General features: G+C 40.7%; 1 protein-coding gene across 4 annotated transcripts in view; it reads left to right on the forward strand.

The window, feature by feature from the left end:
* Nucleotides 1–17,348, forward strand: part of LOC139155638 (kalirin) — a 292,637-nt gene that overhangs the window by 65,981 nt on the left and 209,308 nt on the right. For all 4 annotated transcript variants that reach the window (XM_070730868.1, XM_070730921.1, XM_070730856.1 and 1 more), the window contains exons 6-9: nt 1,241–1,410; nt 6,050–6,224; nt 12,071–12,266; nt 14,568–14,734. In XM_070730868.1, coding sequence (XP_070586969.1) covers nt 1,241–1,410; nt 6,050–6,224; nt 12,071–12,266; nt 14,568–14,734 — 708 coding nt within the window. The remainder of the gene's footprint in view (nt 1–1,240; nt 1,411–6,049; nt 6,225–12,070; nt 12,267–14,567; nt 14,735–17,348) is intronic.

The following is a 17,348-nucleotide window of genomic DNA, read 5'->3' on the forward strand; positions in this document are numbered from 1 at the left end:
CTCTGTGGCGGCCCCAACCCTCTGGAACCAACTCCCCCGGAGATTAGAACTGCCCCGACCCTCCTTGCCTTTCATAAACTCCTTAAAACCCACCTCTGCCGTCAGGCATGGGGGAATTGAGACATCTCCCCCGGGCCTATACAGTTTATGCATGGTATGTTTGTGTGTACGTTTGCTTTTAATAAGGGTTTTTAGTGTTTTTTAAATTATTAGATTTGTTGTACACTGTTTTATTGTTGCTGTGAGCCGCCCCGAGTCTGCGGAGAGGGGCGGCATACAAATCTAATAAAATAATAATAATAATAATAATAATAATAATAATAATAATAATAATAATAATAATAATAATAATAATTGTTCTTTCTTCTTGTGTATTCTTTTTGTTTCATTGATATGAAATTTTTAAAAACACAACTATTATACATGCATACTCATACCATATAATTATTTCAGGCCAAGCTTTTGCAGGTCATTTTATTTAATAGTGCAGTGGTTTAAGTCAGTGGTTCTCAGCCAGTGGTCCATGGGATATTGCGATGTCAGCACAAGGAATCCACCCCCCAAAAAAATATTATGATTTAAATCTTGAGTTAGGTCTTGGTGGTCCATGGCTACAAAAGGTACTTAGAGGGGGTCCATGGTGAAGAAAAGCTTGAGGACCACTGGCTTAAGTGCTTTAATGTCAGAAAACGATGTGCTTTGATAGATATTCAGCCTGTTCGGACCAGTTCAGGTGAACTGGATGCTAATTTTAATCTGGTTCACTGAACTTGTTGTTCCAAGGACTAGCTGCGCCTCCTCTGCCCCAGAGTCTCTACATGGCCTGTTTTGGATGTCAGGTAAGTTCAGGGCCCACGCAGAGGCTCTGGGAGGGTGAAAAACAGGCCTTCTAGAAGTACCAGCAATCCAAAAATGGGCCTGTTTCCAACCTCTGGAGGGTCTCTGCAACCCAGGGGAGGCTGCTTTTGCCCTCCTGGAGGCTAAAGGAAATCCTCTGGAGCCCAGGGAGGGTAAAAACACACCCCACCATGATGCAGGAGGCCAAGTAGGCCACGCCCCCATGGGCACACCCACCCAGCAACCAGGCAGCGAACAGGTTGCTAAAATTTTTCAATCCCATCCCTGGTTAAGATCAATACCTCCATCCTTTCCTGCCCATTGTTCTACACACAGACACACACACACACACACATCTTTGCCTCTCCTGATATCTTTTGTTCTTCCTTTCCCTCTTTCCCAGCTGTGGACATGGATGGAAGACCTGCAGAAGGAGCTCTTGGAAGATGTTTGTGCTGACTCTGTAGATGCCGTCCAGGAGCTCATAAAGCAGTTCCAGCAGCAGCAAACGGCTACTCTGGATGCCACTCTCAATGTCATCAAAGAAGGGGAAGATCTAATCCAGCAGCTCAGGTGAGTACCTTGCGCACAATGGGGCACACTTTCTCTCTTAACTATATTTAGAACCATATTGCTATTTATTTTGGCACAGCTCACCTGTTTTATTATTGCTGGGAAGCTGCCTTGATCCTCCTGGCAGAAGGGGCACAGAAGTACCTGTAATCATTAAATAATTTTTAAGTGCATCATTTCACTGAAACTATAAGGGATGATTTGTGGAGATGAATAATAAGTAATCTCAGTTCACCTGGACCACTGTGTGTAATGGATATGGGGAGCTGCAGATGTACTAACCTGACTGTGATTAAATGACACTGCCTAAATATGTTTAAAGTGGAAATTTGTGGAACATTATTAAATTGTTATAAATGGAGGCCTTGTGGTTTTAAATACATATTCCTGCTAAGCAGTGTCAGGAATCCACTAAATAAAATGCATGCCTTTAATATATCAGTTTAGTAAGATCCCTGTGGCACAATAAAGAATTAAAACTTTCATTTGATACCTGCTATTTGCAATTGTATTGGGCTTATGCTAGTGCAATTTACAGCATGTGTCTAAAAAGCAACTATATGGAATATATGTTTCCACAAACACCTACATCCTGGTTGAGATATTGAAGTCCCAAGGTCTGTGACCAGCTTTCATTTTTGCAACCTTTTTGCCACAGCTGTTAACAGAATTGCACTTCTTAAACAAATCCAGTTTACCCCATTGACTTTGCTCGCCATCTGAGAAGGTTGCAGCTGACAACCACTGTAAATGCATCTTGGTTGTCAAGCACCCAAAGTTTTATCACATGACTAAGGTGATACTTTGATGGTTGTAAGTGCATGGACCAATCACAAAGTCACCTTTTTCCAATGTCATTGTAACTTTGAAGGGATAGCAATAGCACTTAGACATATACCGCTTCACAGTCCTTTGTAGAACTTTCTAAGCCAAACCCATGGCATACCCTGTTTCCCCGAAAATAAGACATATCCCGAAAGTAAGGCATGTCAGAAGTTTTGCAGAATTTGCTAATATAAGGCACCCCCTGAAAATAAGGCGTAGTCAAGTTTACATACGGTACGGTGGAAAAACATACGGTACCATTCAAAGCTGTTCATAGAGGTACCGTAATAATGTGGCGTCCCCTGCTGGCCCCTTCCATCGCTTTGTACCATCCAGTACAGCAGACACAGTCTGCTGCTGTCTCACCGCCATTACAGTCTCCACTACAGTGCGTAGACTGTAGTTCCTCTGGTGGCCAAAGGCTGCAATAGCGGGAGTATACTGTTGTACCATATAAGTGCCGTCGTTTGTGTGTGTGGGTGCCATACTGACAGGTACCGTACCATAATCAGTGTACTGTATGGTACACTTTCTTTGGGGGTGTCAGCTTTTCTGCCTGTGAATTTGTCTTATTTGAGAAATATAAGGCACCCCCTGAAAATAAGATGTAGCACAACTTTTGGAGCAAAAATTAATATAAGACAGTGTCTTATTTTCGGGAAAACACGGTAGGTGGCATGCGGAGCTATATTTGCTGGCACACGAACAGTTACCCTAGCTCAGCTCCAATGTGCATGTGTGTGTCAGCCAGCTGATTTTTGGCTCTCCCGGAGGCTCTGGGAGAGTCTCTATGGGAATGTAGGAGGGGCATTTTTGCATCTGGAGCCTGGGGAGACCGAAAAATGGGCCTACCAGGCCCATCAGAGTTTGGGAAATGGGCTGTTTCAAGCCTCCAGAGGGCCTCGGGGAGGCCATTTTTGCTGTCCCCAGGAATTAAATTATAGATGTGGACACTCACACATGTGCAATAGTACATGCACACGTGCTTTCGGCACCCGAGGAAAAAAAAGGTTCGCCATCACTGCTCTAAGTGGTTTTCCGACTCAGCCTGTTTCCCCCAATAATCTGGGTTCTCATTTTACCTACCTTGGAAGCAGGCGGAGTTGCTACATACGGCCGCTACCGGTGGAAGTTCATTTCTGAAGTCCAAATTGACCCTTCTGGTCATTTTCACTCTCCCCTGGCTTCAGGGAATCATCCTGAAGCAGGGGGATGAAAAAAAAATGGCCGAACAGGCCAACCAAAAGTTTGTTTCCAAATTTCCGGTTGGCCCAGTTGGCCGTTTTTCGCCATCCCCAGGTTTCAGGAGTCTGTCGTGATGCCTGTGCACATGCACAGGGAGAAATACGCGTGAGGTTATGTGCATGCGCAGGGGAGAGCATGGGTGTGGGCAGACACACACGCTCACGTGCCCGCACACTCCCTATTGGCATGCCAACCAAAAAAAAAAAAGATTCGCTATCTCTGATATATAGGATTGAAATTGTTGTGCTTTTAAAAAGCTAGACTCTGATTTCTCTCCCACAGAAGCAGAACATAGCAAAGGGTTAATCCCTCCAGATCATACTCCAGATCTGAATCTCTTTTCCCCTGAATAATTTGTTTGGCTTCCTTTGCTTTGCTTTCATGCAAAAGATATGTTTATGAAAGCAATGTTTTTTTTAAGTTGCACATTGAACATTTTGCTGGAATATTTTTTTCTTCCTAATTAGCTAAAACATAGTAAAAACTTGCTTTTTTCAACATGCATTTGGGATTGCTTTTTCCCCAGTTCTTTCTTATTCTTTATTCCCGTCAAACAATCTAAATCTCCCACATGACTGGATGGGTAGATAGTGAAACCCATTCACAGATTGGGTAACTTATTTTTTTGTTCTGAAACCCATGTATTTCCTCATGGAACAGTATATTCCATATTTCATGATGGATGGATCTGAAACAATTAGTGGATAGACCAGTACCAGAAATTGACAAGATCATTTAATGCCTCTTGCAGAATATTTTGTTCAAATTTTCTCTTTCTCCCAAATATTAGGCTAAAGGAAAAGGGCAAATGACAGATTTTATTAAAATTCAAAGTGTTGTTGTTGCTTTTGTTTTGGTTTGTATGGGTCAAAGATCTTATAAAACTCAGATGATAATAATAATAAATAATAATAATAATAATAATAATAATAATAGTCTTAGATTCTGAGTCATCTCTTATTGTAATTTAAGACAACCATTTTAAAGGCATGAGAAGCTGCAGGTTCAGCTGCACCCTGTTATCCTCTGACTAACATGGTTGTGTTATCATTTACAAGGAATGTGTGGAGTGCTCCTTGATAGATCTGAATAAATCAGGAAAAAATCCCTAATCCCTTGATAATGTTTTACATATAGTTGTATTCTACTTACAGTTACATTAGTAGGTGTAGGTAGGTGGCAGATAGATAATAGATAATTAATAGATCATGGACAGAGAACTTAATGGTGATTAGTGCTACCATAATTGGACTATGGCAGTCCAGGTGATCATCAGACCATAGTAAAATCTTTCCCTTTCCCTTTTTTAATTCCCTAATATTCATCTGAAATTTTGCAGATATGGTAGCACTAATGGAGTATCCCACATCATATAAAACAGAGTAAGCCATATTCCCTCCAGTACAGTACACTAAACTGGTTCTCATGTAAAGTCAGCTGGGTGACTTTGAACCAGTCCCTCTCTACCAGCTCTAAGAAGAAGACGGTGGTTTCCTTCAAAATTTTCCTTAGAAAGGATGTGTCCAGGCAGTTGCCAGGAATCAAGACTGGCTCGAAAGTACAGGAAAAAAATATTCTTCCTAAATTGGTACCATGACAAACAGGTGAGGGGAAAGTGGAGGGCAGCTAATGTCAGCTATTCTGGGTGTAGCTGGCAGGACACATGACTAGACAAGACTATTCTACTTTACTGTAAGGCTACATTAAAAGAATCTTGTACATCTGAAGATACAAATCTTCCACCATTACTTTTAACTCCCTCATCAGTTAGAATGGGTCCATCCTAAGTTTCTTCCTCTGATTATTAAGTTATTGGGTACACTATTCCCTCTTGTCTGATCCTAGGCAGCATCTCTTCCTCTCACATACCACTAAAGATAAAGACCTGAGAGTGTTGAATTTATTAAGATTACAGAGAAAAAAAAATAAGATGGGGTGGGAAAGGGATGCAGCCTTAAAAATGATGCCTCGTCTAACATGTAGGTTTCTGCGGTTTTTACCCTATTTTTTACAAAATGTTTACTAATGAATCCCTAATCAATGAATCTTAAAAGCTTGTGTGACTGATTATTTTGTGGCGTTAAATAAGCAAGCATTGTTTGACTATAGATCAAGAAATCCCACCTTGCCCCAATAACATATAATTAATAGGAATAAATGCTATATAAATTTTTGCATGAATTCCACTACTGTTTTGCACAGTGTAGTATTTTGCTTAAGGGGAAGGGTTTGTAAGTAAACCAAATAATGGTAGGGAACTGGAATGTCATGAAATAAAGCAAAAAGGAGACAAAGCCCCGGAAGGGATTTTAGTGTGCTATTGGTATATTTTTCTTCTTTTTCTTCGCAATTCTTAATTAATGTAAAAAATGGACCAAAAAATGCCTTGAGATATGAAGAGATGCACTGTATTTAGCTCAGTATATGGTATTGAGGAAGTTCTGGTGTTAGGCTGATGAAAGAAGTGAAGGTCCATTCAGTTTTTCAGCAATTTATAAAATAGATTTTGTCTTTTCTCAGTGCCTTTATATCACTGGGTTTCTAACCATTTGTTTTGATTTTGCAACAGAGATTCAGCAGTCTCTAACAATAAAACACCGCACAACAGTTCCATCAGCCACATTGAATCTGTCCTCCAGCAACTTGATGAAGCTCAGGTGCAGATGGAAGAGCTCTTCCATGAGAGAAAAATTAAGCTGGATATCTTTCTTCAGCTCCGGATTTTTGAACAATACACTATTGAGGTAAGAATTGCATTGGCCATTTCAAAATGGACTCCTATGGAATGGGAACAGGTCTTGTTTGATATAAAATGAGTTGTTGAAAGGGAACAGGTCTTGTTTGATATAAAATGAGTTGTTGAAAACCAACAGCTTGGTAATAATTTCAAATGTCTTGCAGCCTTTCTATCTAATTAAACAAGGATCCCTATATTCTAAAACACACTTAAGATGTTAATGGAATATGACTATGGAAAGTATAGGCGTAGGATCTTTTTCTGTCAGAAATAATGGCACAATTCAATTCAATTCAATTTATTAGATTTGTATGCCGCCCCTCTCCGAAGACTCGGGGCGGCTCACAACAACGATAAGAACAATATTATAATGGCACAAATCTAATACCAAAAATAACTAAAAACCCTATCATAATTAAAAACCAAACAGCACATACATACCCTGGGGGAAGGATGTCTCAAATCCCCCATGCCTGGTGGTATAGGTGGGTCTTAAGTAGTTTACAGAAGACAAAGAAGGTGGGAGCAGTTCTAATCTCTGGGGGGAGTTGATTCCAGAGGACCGGGGCTGCCACAGAGAAGGCTCTTCCCCTGGGGCCCGCCAGACGACATTGTTTAGTCGACAGGACACAGAGAAGGCCAACTCTGTGGGACAATTGAGATCAGTAAGCATAGGTAATTGCAGAATGGTGATTTATACAGGCTTTCAGAATGCAGGATAGAAAATATTACCAGGCAAATACTATTAGCTCCAAGAAAAATGCAAATGCACACAATAATCTGTAAATAAAATGATGAGTTGTAAGCTTAAAGTAATATTGCTAGGATTAGAATTTGGACAGAATTTTAGTACTCCATAGACCAGGACTTCTCTGCAATAATGTCTCATAATGCAGCGTTTCCCAACCGGTGTGCTGCGGCACACTAGTGTGCCGCAAGACACGGGCAGGTATGCCGCAAAGCTCCTAGGGAAGCTCCAGCTGGGCGGGGCGCTGCCGGTGCCTCGGACCTGGAGCTCCCACTCGCAGCTGTCCCCCAGCTCCTGCTTCCGGCACAAACCTGCTGGGCCCCAAAGAAGGAAGGCAGGAAAAAGGAGAGCTTAATTCTTCCGCGTAAGGAGCTGGGTGTTGGAGTTTGGGGTGGGGAGCGATGAAAGTGCGGAGGCCGGCTCCGCGGCTGCCCCCACCCCCAGTGCCTCCCCTCCCCTCGCGCCCCTGGCTTCTCGCCGCTGACGCCCGCCCACCCGATCTGCCCCTTTCTCCAGCTGCTCCCGCAGCGGTGGCTGCAACGGCGGCGAGCGCTCAGAGAAAACCTTCTCACAGCGGAGGTCGGAGAAGGTTCTTTGGAATGTCGGGGGTGCATGCGTGCGCGCGCCCTATCCCCCAGCCAGCCTACCCGGAAAAAGCTTTGCCGGCCTCCGCAGAGAAGAAAGGAAGAGAGAGAACAAGAGAGAGAGAGAAAGGAAGAGAGAGAAAGAGATAGCAAGAGAGACAGAATGAGAGAGAGAGAGAAAGAAAGAAAGAGACAGCAAGAGGGGGGAAGGAGGGAGAGAGAAAGAGAGCAAAGAGAGAGGAAGGAAGGAAGAGAGAAAGAAAGAAAGAGAGAGAGAAAGAGACAGCAGGAGAGACAGAATGAGAGAGAGAAAGAGAAAGAAAGAAAGAAAGAGACAGCAAGAGGGGGGAAGGAGGGAGAGAGAAAGCAAAAGAGAGAGGAAGGAAGGAAGAGAGAAAGAAAGAGATAGCAAGAGAGACAGAATGAGAGAGAGAAAGAAAGGAAAGAAAGAAAGAAAGAGACAGCATAGGGGGGAAGGAGGGAGAGAGAAAGAGCAAAAGAGAGAGGAAGGAAGGGAGATAGAAAGGGATGGAGAGAGAGAGAAAGAGGGAGGGAGAGAAAGAGGGAGGGAGAGAGAAATAGAGCGAAGGGGAGGAAGAGAGATTTTTTTCGTCCAAACTTTTTTGCGCCCCCCCCACCCCCTGCTCAATGTTCCCCAGGATTTTGAAAATGTGAATAATGTGCCGCGGCTCAAAAAAGGTTGGGAAACACTGTCATAATGGACATAATAGTTTATAGCCTGAAGTTTATTCCAAAGGAAATATGTTAGTTAACATATTCTGAAAAACAAACATTTTAGTCTTGGAATCATGATTTCTGTCGGTCTAAAAGATGAAAGTGCATGTTTGGTATCTTTATTGTTTTCATTTTGCTTAATTTTGCATATTGCTGAAACATGATGGCTAGAAAACTTGGAATACTTCTGGAATATTGTCTGAGGAAGTCTTCACAATTTCAGTAATTCACATGACCATTAAAGGAAACCCTTCTATCATTATTAGATCATTAGATCCAAATTTATCCATCTGTAGCATTAGATCTGCTGAGAATGATACCACCTACAGAATCAAAGACAGCATGTTCTGAATACCAGCTACTAGGGAACTGCAGTGGGAAAGGACTGTTCCCTTCCAATTTGCCTCTAGAAGGCATTTATTGAGGCCAAATTAATATGAATAAGCATTCTGACATGAAATTATCTATCTATCTATCTATCTATCTATCTATCTATCTATCTATCTATCTAATTGGATTTGTATGCTGCCCCTCTCTGAGTAGTTACGTTTCTATATTGGTAGAAAAATGTTGAATTCAGTTGAATTTAAGTAGAAAGATGCAAGACTGGGTTGCTGTGAATTTAGCTATTGTGCTTTGTAAAGTACAGGTAGTCCTTACAGACATTTGTTTAGTGACCATTCAAAGTTACAAGGCACTGATAAACGTTCAGACATACAGTATAACTATTTCAGCCTCCTCATGGTCATGTGATCAAAAGTTCTAATGCTTGGCAACTGTTTCATATTTAAGAATGGTTGCAATGTCCTGGGGCCATTTGCTTTTGCAACCTTTTGATAAGCAAAGTCAACGGGGAAACCAGATGCATATAACAACCATGCGGCTAACCTGACTGCAGTGATTCACTTAACAATTGTGGCAAGAATGGTCTTAAATGGGGAAAAAATAACTAAACACATATTTCACTTAGCAACAGAGATGTTGAGCTCAATAGTGATTATAAATCAAGGACTGCCTCTATGGTTTGGGGTACTAATTAACATGAAGCCATTAAATTACAGCTGTTCAACAAATTTGATAAAGTAACAATGTTTTAGGAAACAGATTAACGTGTCCAGTTATTCACTTACCTAATTCACATGGTGTCAGTTGTAGGCATAAGATAGCTATTGATGGTTTGTTGCTTCTGTGTCACTGTTATTCTTATTGCATATTTGATTACTATATTTTTTGGACTATAAGGTGCACCGGAGTATAAAACGCACTTAGATTTTGAAGAGGAAAATGCAGTGTTCCATTGAACCACTAGGGGCAGCTTTAGGAGCTGAGCTGTTGCTAAACGTTGATTGGCTAATGCAATTATGCCGGTTATATTTTAAGGAGCTCTTAGAGCAGGGGTGGGCAATTAATTTTGCCATGGGGCCACATGAGAAATTGGGATGGTTTTAGAGGGCCAGACTAATATAATCAGTTCTACCCAATACTGTATATAGATGTAGGTGTGGATGTAGATAAAGCAGTATATAAATCTAAACGCTACACTAGATCTGTTTAGAAATGTTAAGATGTAAAAATATGAAAATCAATAAAAAAATAAATTAAAAAAACTCTTCAAGAGGATTTGTAAATGGCTTCTTTAAGCCTCAACCCGCCCCCCAACCCAACAAACATACAAACTACTGGGAGTTCGGCTGCTAATGTATTTAAAATAATAATAATATTTGCTATTCAATAACAAGTAAAACTTTGAGGTTTTATTTTAAACAAAACGTCATCCTCCCGGTGACTATTTCCTACAATTCCCAGGGCTGCCACTCCCGTCAGCCCCACTCGCTTTGGGAATCCCGAATTGGAAGGAGGCATCAGGGAGGGAGGGAGGGAGGGAGGAAACCCACAGTTTCTAGCTGAGTCCCGCTTGGCTGCTAGGCTAGAAGTCACTGACAATGAAGCCCAGCTGCCAGATGTTTTCTACGAACTTTTCCAAGTGTTCTTCCAGGGAGTTGAACTTCTCTGCCATTCCTCAGAACCAGAGAGCAAAGCCTAAGCCCCGCTGTGAAAAGTCTCTTTCGCTACCCCAGTCTCCGCGTTGCCATGAATATTTCCGTGAGGCCATGAATATTTTTAATAAAGTACCGTTTCCTCTTCTGGCTCAAAGGAGGGGCCATTTCTCCTCCCCTGCTATTTAGTTCTGGGTTTTGAGCTCGGAATTTTCTCCCCGTGTTTTCGATTGGGCAGTCTGATTTTTTTTTCTAAAGAGATTAAATAAATGAACCATTTTTTTTAAAGTGAAAGTGCAGTTCTCACAGATTTAATCATTAGTCTCATAGCATCCAAATTGCTCTCTTTTACACTAGTATAAACTGACCCCGGAGTTCGTTTTACCGTATGCACACGATCTAATCATAAATGGCTTTTAGATAGCAATAGCATTTAGACTTAAATACTGCGGTTGTCAGACGGCTATACGTCAACCATTAGACTTGGTCACAGATAGCGGGCGGGCTGGATGCAGCCTGCGGGCCGCCCCTTGCCCAGGTCTGTCTTAGAGGATCGTTGCCTCAGAACTGTTTAAGATGTGTTGCTGTTTACAATAAGTTTATTTGAGTTACAGACTTTCATCTCACCTCAATTACTACCCCATCAGCTATTAAACATAACAGAAAACAAGGGTAAAAATAGTTTTTGGCCTCCATACAAACGATTTTTGCCCTCTCCAGCCCCCAGGAGCATTCTGGAGACCTCCCAAACCTTCTACACATCCCATTTTTGAAAAAAATGGGCCCATTTTTGTGAAAAATGAGCCAATTTTTGTGAAAAATTGGCCGTTTTTTGCCTCTCAACAACACCCATGTATCCCAGTTTTGCTCTCCCTAGCTCCCAGGAGTACTTGGCAGGCCTCCCCAATCCACTTCACATCCCGTTTTCACCCAAATGGGCCTGATTTTGGCCTCCCGAACCATCCATGCATCCTGTTTTTGCTCTCCCCAGAACCCAGGAGTGTTTTGCAAGCCTCCCAAACCCTCTGCACATCCCATTTTTGTAAAAAAAAAACACAGGCCGGTTTTTGTCATCCTGAACCCCCCTTGCAGCCCCTGTGTGCTCTCCCCAGCATCTAGGAGCACTCTGCAGGCCTTCCAAATCCTTCATGCATCCTGTTTTGAAAAATGAGATGCGGAGGAGGCTATAAACAGTGTTGCATTTGATTTGTAAGATGAACAGACACTTTTACCCATTTTTGTTTGGGGTGGGGCGTGCATCTTATGGTCCAAAAAATATGGTATATGTTTTTTTTAATAATGTTCTAAGCCCTGTAGGGATTTTTAGATTTAAAATGGGGATAAAAATATAAATAATTTCAAAAACACTGGTTTGTTTAAAAAGGCAGCTCTTTTCTTTTCTTTTTTTAAATCAAGTGCTTTAAAAAAAAAACATTAAGCTTAAGGAAAAAGCAATCTCATGGGTAGTTAATTTGTTCTAATTTGGGCATGTCTAACGATCTCTAACTCGAAAATTTCCTTTAAGCATTCATAATTCTCAGTCTAAAATGATTTTCTAAGTTTTTACAGTAATGAACCTCTTTACAAACAACACATAATTAAAGCACTTCTCAATTTCACTGTAGCTTATGCGTTAGTAATTTTAAATTTTTTGGAATGTAATTAGGTTGATTCTCTTCTGTGGTTACATACCGGTATTCTATTTTAGATATTTTCCCCCTGGTAACCTTAATTTTAATGATTTCACCTGCTTATTCTGCATTGCTTTTTTTCTTTTTCTACTTGGAAGGTGACGGCTGAATTAGATGCCTGGAATGAGGATTTACTACGTCAAATGAATGATTTCAACACTGAAGATCTCACCTTGGCTGAACAACGTCTGCAGAGGCATACAGAGAGGAAGCTGGCTATGAACAATATGACCTTTGAGGTCATTCAGCAAGGACAAGATTTGCATCAGTACATCATGGAAGTGCAAGCTTCAGGTAAGTGGAAGGGATAAATTTAACTTCACAGAAATTTACTACTTCAGTATGACCAGAGATGTCTATCAGGAACAAATACAAAGGAGATTAAATCAAAAGTCATTTGATTTACCCAGTCATTTGATTTCCCTGTACTACAGTAAATGTTTTCCTACATACAGATAGAAACTTACCTTACTTACTGCTGACTGGATGCAAGGAGGTAAATCAATAACTATAAATGTCTGTAGAATGTTCAAATTATTAGACTTATTTTTTAAAGATTGCTTTATTATTGTTCTAGACAAGTTAAGAAAATGAAGAAGCTTTTTAAAATAAATGCTTGATCTGAAGAGGCCCGGTGCTCTTGTATCTTATTTTAAATAGCAGAGAATAACTATACTTCCAGAAAGCCACATCAATTTTAACAGCATCTGTACAGGTATAGTCTGAAATGTAACAGTGTCCTGTTTTAATATTAAGATAAAGCACCTGAGACCTTGACTACTTCGACTACATTTTCAAATGAATAAATGAAGTAGTAAGTAGATATAAAGAACATTTCTTGAATAATCTAATATCCCAATTCAAATCTAATTATTAAAACAACTCGCTCAGAATGCAATGCTTCACAATTAGTGTTGGGCGAACTGAACCTGCAAAGTTCGGGCTCGTACAGAACCTGAACCCGAATTTTTGCAAAATCTCCGAGACCGCCTTCTGCCGCACGAATCCCAGCAACCTTCTCCGGGTCCCGTCAACTAAACAATGTCGGTTGGCAGGCCCCAGGGGAAGAGCCTTCTCTGTGGTGGCCCCGACTCTCTGGAACCAACTCCCCCCAGAGATTAGAACTGCCCCTACTCTCCCTGCCTTCCGTAAACTCCTTAAAACTCACCTTTGCCGTCAGGCATGGGGGAACTGAAACACCTCCCCCGGGCATGTACAATTTATGCATGGTATGTTTGTGTGTGTGTTTGTTAGTAAATGGGGTTCTTTTTAAATCTTTTTAAATATTTTAAATTTATTTGGATTTGTCATGATTTGCTGTATCTTGCTGTGAGCCACCCCAAGTCTGCGGAGAGGGGCGGCATACAAATCTAAATAATAAATAAATAAATAAATAAATAAAAGTTTGGGGTTGGGTTCGGGTTCGGGAGAGTGCCAGGAAGCGCCGCCTCCCAGCTGTCACCTTCCAAAACAGCTGGGGAGCTGTCAGCCAGTCGGGAGGCAAAAAAGGAGGTGGGGAATCCCACGAGGAGATTCCAGAAGCAGAGCTTTGATGTCACTGAGACGTCCTTCCTGGCTGGCTGAAACGGGGACTCCAGGAAGGACGTCTCAGTGATGTCAAAGCTCCACCCCTGGAATCCCCTTGTGGGATTCCCCACCTCCTTTTGCGCCTCCCGACGGGCCAACAGCTCCCTGGCTGTTCTGGGAAGTGCCGCCGCCCTGTCACCTTCAGAAAGAGCCGGGGTGCTTCTCGGCGGTCTCCCAAACACCGAACCCGGAAGTTTGACAAAAGTTCAGGTTCAGGAGAGCACCAGGAAGCCCCCCGGCTGTTCCGGAAGGTGACAGCTGGGCGGCAGCGCTTCCCCGTGCTTTCCCGAGTGTCGAACTCGAAAGTTCGGCAAAAGTTCAGGTTCAGATTCGAGTGCTGAACCCAAATTTTAAAAAAATTTCGGGTGCCGAACCCAAACCCGAACTTCGTTGGGTTTGCCCAACACTATTCACAATGAATAAACTGCACAGTAGAAAATGGGATGACTAACTATGGTGCTCCCATGCTTAGGAGCTTGTATTCTCTTTTCATTTCCTAAAGATGAAGTCCTTTACTTTTGTTTACTTTTGTCTTTCCATTGTGAAAGAACGCTAGCATCTTAACTCAGGAGAACTAATGGGATAGTTACAGTGAACCAAGTTCCCGTTTGTCTTCTTTATATCTAGATGAAGAAATACTTTCTTGCTTTGATTCAATAGACCATTCTTTTTCCAGTTGCAAATTGATATTTCAGATAGTTGTGCCCAAGAAAGACTGAAATGGGAAGAATAATATTGGTTTATGAACAATGTATCCTATGCAGACACTCACTTCAACAAAATCACAGGACATGCTACATTAAGAGCACTAAGAATATGTTTTCCAATGTTCTATCAACTGTTATGGATTCAATCTAAAGTAATTTACCTTCAGCCAAAGTTCGATATTATTACAGGTCACATCACTTTGCTGGGCTCCCTTTCCCTCTCCAAAAGAGAGCAATAAGCAGCTTGTCTGGAGGTGTGTGTTTTTTTCCCTCCCATCAGAGGACCTTTATTGTATTCCAGGCATTGAACTGATCTGTGAAAAGGACATCGATCTAGCAATCCAAGTGCAAGAGCTGCTGGAATTCCTTCATGAGAAACAGCACGAGTTGGAGCTGAATGCTGATCAGACGCACAAACGGCTCGAGCAGTGCCTTCAGCTTCGACACCTGCAAGCAGAGGTTAAGCAGGTCAGGGATTTCACCATTGTTCTGCTTCTTTGCTTATATGATCCAATGCCCTGTCCCTAACATTCAAAATCTGGTAACCTCTAAAAAAACCCATGTCTGTAACAGTACAAGTGACTGATAGAGAGAAAGAGGAGGGGGCTCTGAAGATCACTGATTGCTGCCACCACATTTAGAGAAAATATTCTCTTGCAGCAATGCCAGTGTTATTCTCACTCCTGCTCATTCCAACTCAGCCCACAGCGGCAGGTGGAGCAGTAGTGGGGGAGTATAATGGTGCTATTGGTGATGGTGGCAATGGTGTGACCCTTCACAACTGTCCAAGATTCTCATGTGGCCCCTTTGGAAAATTAATTGCCCATCCCTGCTCTGTTTTCTCAATGTTTTATTTTTAAAAAATCCAGCTAGACATGTTTTTCATCTTGTATTGCATCATGTATTCACAGACAGAGTGAAACAGACAGAATTTTTTAAAAATACATTCAACCTATCCTCATTTTCATTCATTTTAGGGTCTAGTAGCATATGTCCTCTTTCTGTTTTGAACAAAGCTGTTGATTTGGATGTAGAATTGATTAAAAATGTTTTGGGAGGTGTTTTTTATAGGCAGTGGGGGGGAGTGTAAATGTTAATGCTACTTGTATTCAACATATACAAGTCTGGAACATTTCACTACTAATAAAAGTCTGTGCAAGGAGCTGGAAGAAATCATAATGTTTTTTTAATGGTACAGCAAAAGTTTATTTGATTTGCATGAAGCATAAAGCAAAGAAACACTGATGTAAAAATATCTATGGTTTGATTCATGCATTATTGTGTTGGCCCATGGGATAATAATTTGCTCATATAAAAAAATCTTGTGAGATGAATATTTCATGTTGAGGCAAGAACATGAAATATAAATTAACAAGAAAAATGGTTGTGGATATGATTCCATTGACTGTTTGTTTAGGCCAGGAGAGTGGCGAACTTGAGATATCAAGTTTATTGGTCTGGAATATATTCAAAATATGGAAGTAAAAGGACCTTGATTGCTTTACCATTTGCTCAATTTACATTGAGCTGCTACAGCTCAGCAATCTATCTGCTTTACAATTCTATTCAACCACTTTCATCAATGTAAGAGTATGATTACACCCTCAGGGTCTATAAATATTGGAATATCGTGTGCGGACTCTAAAAATGATTCCTTGTTCTTAAAAATGAGTTTCAAGCTATCACGTGAAGATAGAAAGTTGGAAACTACAAGAACATCCTTTGTTTCTTTATATTTTAAAGCTTGTGACAAATCCCTCATTTATCCAGAGGTTGAGTTTCATTTTTGTCTGCCTTGGTTGCCAGATAGCTTCAGAATCTGCCATAGTATATAAGGATTTAAAAATTAACTCGTGGGAAGAAAAAACAAAGATGGAATCAAAAGGAAAGAAATATTCTCTCAAAACAAAATAATTAACCACTAATATTGTTTTGGATTATGATATATGGGGACATGATATGATCAATATATGATCCCTGCTAAAAAAAATAATGTGAACCAATTGAAGATTCTAGTGTTCAACATTATATTCAAGGAATTAATGTTTATGATTTCAGTTACTATACGATTCTTATGGAAACCCGTCATTCTTCCTTGAATTTACAACTAATTTTTTAAAGGTCCCATTTTACATGTTCCAATTTAATTTTAAATCCATTTAGGAATGTGCCCTTTCTAACATGTTTTATCTCTATGTTCTTCTCATTTTTAAAGGTTATCTATGTAATACTTGCTCATTGAATATTATATTTTAATATTAATTTTAATTATATCATACCAATAGCCAAAAGAGCAGAGTAAGTAGCATTGTTTTAGAAGTGAACATTTTAACCTAGTTCAAGAGAGTACCAATATAATGGGAATAATGGGAATGCCTAGAATAAAAGGCCGAGGAAGGGAGAGCCTCCATAACAGGCGGAGAAAGAAACTTAGAAAGGATCTTTCCCTATTTTAGCAGACTCTAAAAAGAGATAGTGGAAGATTTGCAAGATTCTCTTAATGGAGCCTTACAATAAAATAGCCTTAGCTCACCTGGTTTGTTTCCTTTCTGGTCTACCTGGGAAGGCTGACAACCTGTGATTCATTAATGTGTTTAAAAGTATTTATGAGCCTTCTTCATTCAGATACTTTTTAGGAAGTCTGTGGGCAAGATCTGATGTGTTCAGATCCATATTTTAAAAGTCATTGGCTTATTAACTTGTGAATTATCGTAGCAATAGCTTTCCTTGGAAGCAGCTGAATTCAAATATATCATGGCCCTGTCATACTGTGGTAGGTATTGGCTAAATTTGGCTTCCTGAAGAATGAGTCATAAGTAACATCATTAAGTAAAATTGGAATCTGTATTGATTTTGGCTTGCTATTCATTTTCAATGGGGAGCCAAGTGTACTTTACTTTCACTTTGGAACAGTTGAGGCAACAAATGGTTTTAAATTTATTACCAAGTAACTCTTGCTCTTAGAAGCCAAGGAAAAGTAGATTGCCACCAAACAGTTCACGGTGCTAACCCTACTTAACTTTTGCTGATGCAGTACAAAGTCTGGAGTATTCTAGAATGCTGACATATGGTTGCGCTTCAG

Source organism: Erythrolamprus reginae, chromosome 1, assembly GCF_031021105.1.
Source record: "Erythrolamprus reginae isolate rEryReg1 chromosome 1, rEryReg1.hap1, whole genome shotgun sequence".
NCBI classification, from domain to species: Eukaryota; Metazoa; Chordata; class Lepidosauria; order Squamata; family Dipsadidae; genus Erythrolamprus; species Erythrolamprus reginae.